Source organism: Colossoma macropomum, unplaced genomic scaffold, assembly GCF_904425465.1.
Source record: "Colossoma macropomum unplaced genomic scaffold, Colossoma_macropomum, whole genome shotgun sequence".
Taxonomy (NCBI): domain Eukaryota; kingdom Metazoa; phylum Chordata; class Actinopteri; order Characiformes; family Serrasalmidae; genus Colossoma; species Colossoma macropomum.
The window spans coordinates 1,323,857-1,327,384 of NW_023495565.1; the positions used below are offsets into that span (position 1 = coordinate 1,323,857).

General features: G+C 45.1%; 1 protein-coding gene across 1 annotated transcript; it reads left to right on the plus strand.

Annotated features, from left to right (window-relative positions):
* Window positions 1-821: 821 nt before the first annotated feature.
* gas1b (growth arrest-specific 1b) lies at window positions 822-3,317 on the plus strand. Its single transcript, XM_036562976.1, has one exon. The coding sequence runs from the start codon at window positions 1,119-1,121 to the stop codon at window positions 2,049-2,051; it is 933 nt and encodes a 310-aa protein (XP_036418869.1). The 5' UTR covers window positions 822-1,118; the 3' UTR covers window positions 2,052-3,317.
* The last annotated feature ends 211 nt before the right edge of the window (window positions 3,318-3,528 follow it).

Sequence of the window (3,528 nt, forward strand, 5' to 3'; positions counted from 1 at the left end):
TCTGTACATGCTAGCAAAAGCTTGAACTTCAGTCGCTTAATTAGTTTGAAATATTGGACCTATCTTATACAATTTCAATTAACAATGGATAAACAATATAGTTTTTAAATTATTTTAATGCACTGTGCACTTCTGTTTTGACAGCTAGAATCCTATGGCTAAATGTGTGAAATAACTCCATGCATCAGCTGTGCAGCAACTTTTGTATGGAGTTTTACTTTTACATGTGAGTTACTTACCTGTCTTTGCTCTTGCTAATAGTAAAATAATGTGCAGAGTAAATATATATACATGAAACATTAAGAGGCCAAATAAGAGAAACCTTGCCTTGAGATTCCCTTGAAGGCCCCCCACCCCCCACACAAAGGCAAAAATAATTGTGGATAAAAGATCGATCAGAGGGTATCTGAAGCCATTGTACCCTTTCGCATCCCAGCCTAGCCCAGTTTTGCTCCTTTTGACTCTGCTCTTCCCCAACCTCTTTCAGATCCCAAACCCTGTTTCTCACGTTCCTGTACGTGCCCACCGCGTGACGTAGAGAATCACAACAACGCAGCGGACCAATAGCAAGCACCACTCTCACTTAAAGGATTTGGTGAAACAAGACTAACCTGATAGAGAGAGACAAACGCGTCGTACTACAGTGAAGAGTGACGGACTTTTCTAATTTGATATTTTGTAGATACGAGCTGCATGAGGACACAGTAAACTTGGTTGAACTTACTCTTCAAACGGCGGAAAGGGGTGAAAACTTTTAATCGAAGGAATCGGAGGGACGAACTGTAGGAGAAAGAAGACAAAAACACAAACCACAATAACTTCAGCGGCTACCTTCTCTGGAGAAAACGATGGATTCCAGAAGCTGATGGATGTTAGGAGGACGACAGACTTCGTATAGGGAGAGAAGTTGAACCCTCGGTAGAAAACAAGGGCGGGGGGAACAAAAGTGGGAAGCCGCAGCAGGACGTTCACTACAACATGGATGTGAGTTGACAGTGGAAAAAGAAACAGTTTAAGATGCGGTCTGATTTTGCTGTGAAGCCAGAGGCACCGTGAAGTTGAGAAATCTCTCAATGTTTGGAGCTAGACCCTGGAACATGCCAAAGATTATAACATAGATGCTACTTTTAACTAATATTATTATGTATGTAGGCTTTTCTCAGGGGTCCCAGCCTCGCTCCTGTGTAAAGCCTTCATTCATGGCTAACGTTAACATTATTTTCCGCGATAACGTAAATCGCTGGTGCCTGTTGACTGACTGGCTGCTGACTTGGACTGTGGCCTTGGTGCTGGTGTGCAACGTTACTTTCACGGTTGTCGCTGCCTCTCCTAACTCTGGGCATCCTCTGCTGTGCTGGCAGGCCGTGCTGCAGTGTCAGGCTGAGCCCGAATGCCGCTACGCTTACGCTCAGTACGCGCAGGCGTGTAGCTCCGTTTTACGCGGGCGCCGGCACTCGTGCCCGAGCCACTGCGTTTCTTCGCTCGTGCAGCTGAACATGACGGCGGACGGGCCGGCGCTCGAGCGCTGCGAGTGCGCGCGCGATGCGGCGTGCAGCGGCGCCAAACGTGCCATCGAGCCGTGCTTGCCGAGGACGAGTGGCGCGGGCGCCGGAGGGTGCACAGAGGCGCGCCGTGAGTGCGAGCGCGACGCTCAATGCGCCGCAGCGGTGCGGGACTACCTGCAACAGTGTCGCGGGCTCCTCGGATCCACAGGAAGTGGCCGCGAGGGGGCGTGCACGGACGGCTGCCGGCGAGTGATAGCGCACATGCGCGCCATGCCCAAAGCGCGCCCGCTGGACACGTGCGTGTGCGACGGCGCCGAAAGGACAATCTGCGAGTACGTAAAGGCCAGCATGAGGATGCTGTGCTTCGGCTCGAGTGACGCTTTGTACGCGGGTAGCGGCTTTTTCTCGGACGACGAGGACGATCTCGACGGTGACGACGAGGAGGAGGACTACGAGGTAGAGGAGGAGAACGAGGCACACGTTTGTTGCGGGAACTTTGTTTTGGTGGCTGCGGCCACTTTATCAGTTATAACGCACGTTCACTGAATCTTTGCCAAATCCCAGTTGTGGGAGATGGAGCTTGGATTAGTTCCTAGTTTTGTGCTCAGTTTGGCTAAACTCTCTGCTCTTCATCTCTGTTGGACTGGAGACATTGTTGGCTTGTTAGAGCACATATTGTAACTCACTGTGAAAAAGCTGACAACCTACTTAGTAACCAATGATGGAGGAAGTAAAATTGAAAGTGTTAAGAAACGCACGACTTTCACTATTAATAAACTCTGAATAATAAAGGTGCCAAAAAGGGTGCTGGGGTGATGCTATAGAAGAATTACTTTTGGTTCCCCCAAGAACCTTTCAATTGAGTGGTTTCTACTGGGCTTTTAAAAAGAACAATCCATTGAAAGAGTCTTTATGGAATTAAAAGTGGTTCCTCGATGACATTGCTCCAAAGAACCTTTTTTGACACCTTAAATTTTAAAAGTGTAACACCACAACTTAGCAACATACACCCCCTGACAATGTGCCTTTTGATGTATAGCAGTGGTTTTCAGTCCTGGCCATGGAATACCTCTACCCTGCATAGTTTAGTGGACTCTTTTCCCTGCTGCAATATACCTGGATCAGCCCAGGAAGGGCCTTTTAAATATGTTACATATGTTGCTGTGCACTTCACACACTGGTAGATCATAATAATTTCTTGGCATAGCCTATGTAGCGCTTCATAAATGTGAAACGTTTTGGACACACATCAACCTTAAAGTTTTCACCCCGTAACCTCTGAACTCTTGATGACAGAATTCCTGCGCTGAGGTCAATTCCTGCAAACTGCGAGCTTAAATTTCACATCAGCAAGTTATCAAAATTCAGCACAGCAATTTGTTAACACATGCAGACCCAAGTGTCTTTATCACAGAGGAGAAGAAACAGTATATCAGCTGGGTACTTTTTGTCTGCTATCTGATGAATGAGACGGTTTCATAAACACCAAATCATTCTGCGAATACTTTTTTGGCATACTATTTACAGTAAGAGATTTTGAACATAGTCTAAAATGTGCTGGATAAGGCTACTCCAGAGCCAGATTTGAAAACCCATGGTGTAGAGACTTAGATGAACCACCAGAGATTAAATTATTATGATTGAGAGAACTGTTATATTAAATGGGCTTATGTGCTCCCATATAAGATGAAATGCAAAAGGGAAGTCTATTTTTGTATGCCACATAAGCAGATTTGTACACAAGAATTGCAATTGTAGTTTTGTGATATTCCTATGCTATATGAAATATGGTAATGTTTTCTCTTTCTGACTATGGTGTTTTTTTTTTTTAATATTTATTATGAAATAGACTATATAGACTATTATGACTATGTCTTGTCTCTAATAGTGATTACTAGCCATTACAAGTCTCCTTAATAATTGAGTGTAACAGGTTTGTGAACAGCTACCACAAGCACATGAACAATTCTTATTGTGAATGATGGAGCTTGGAATAGTCCCTAATTTTTGTGTCCATAATGCT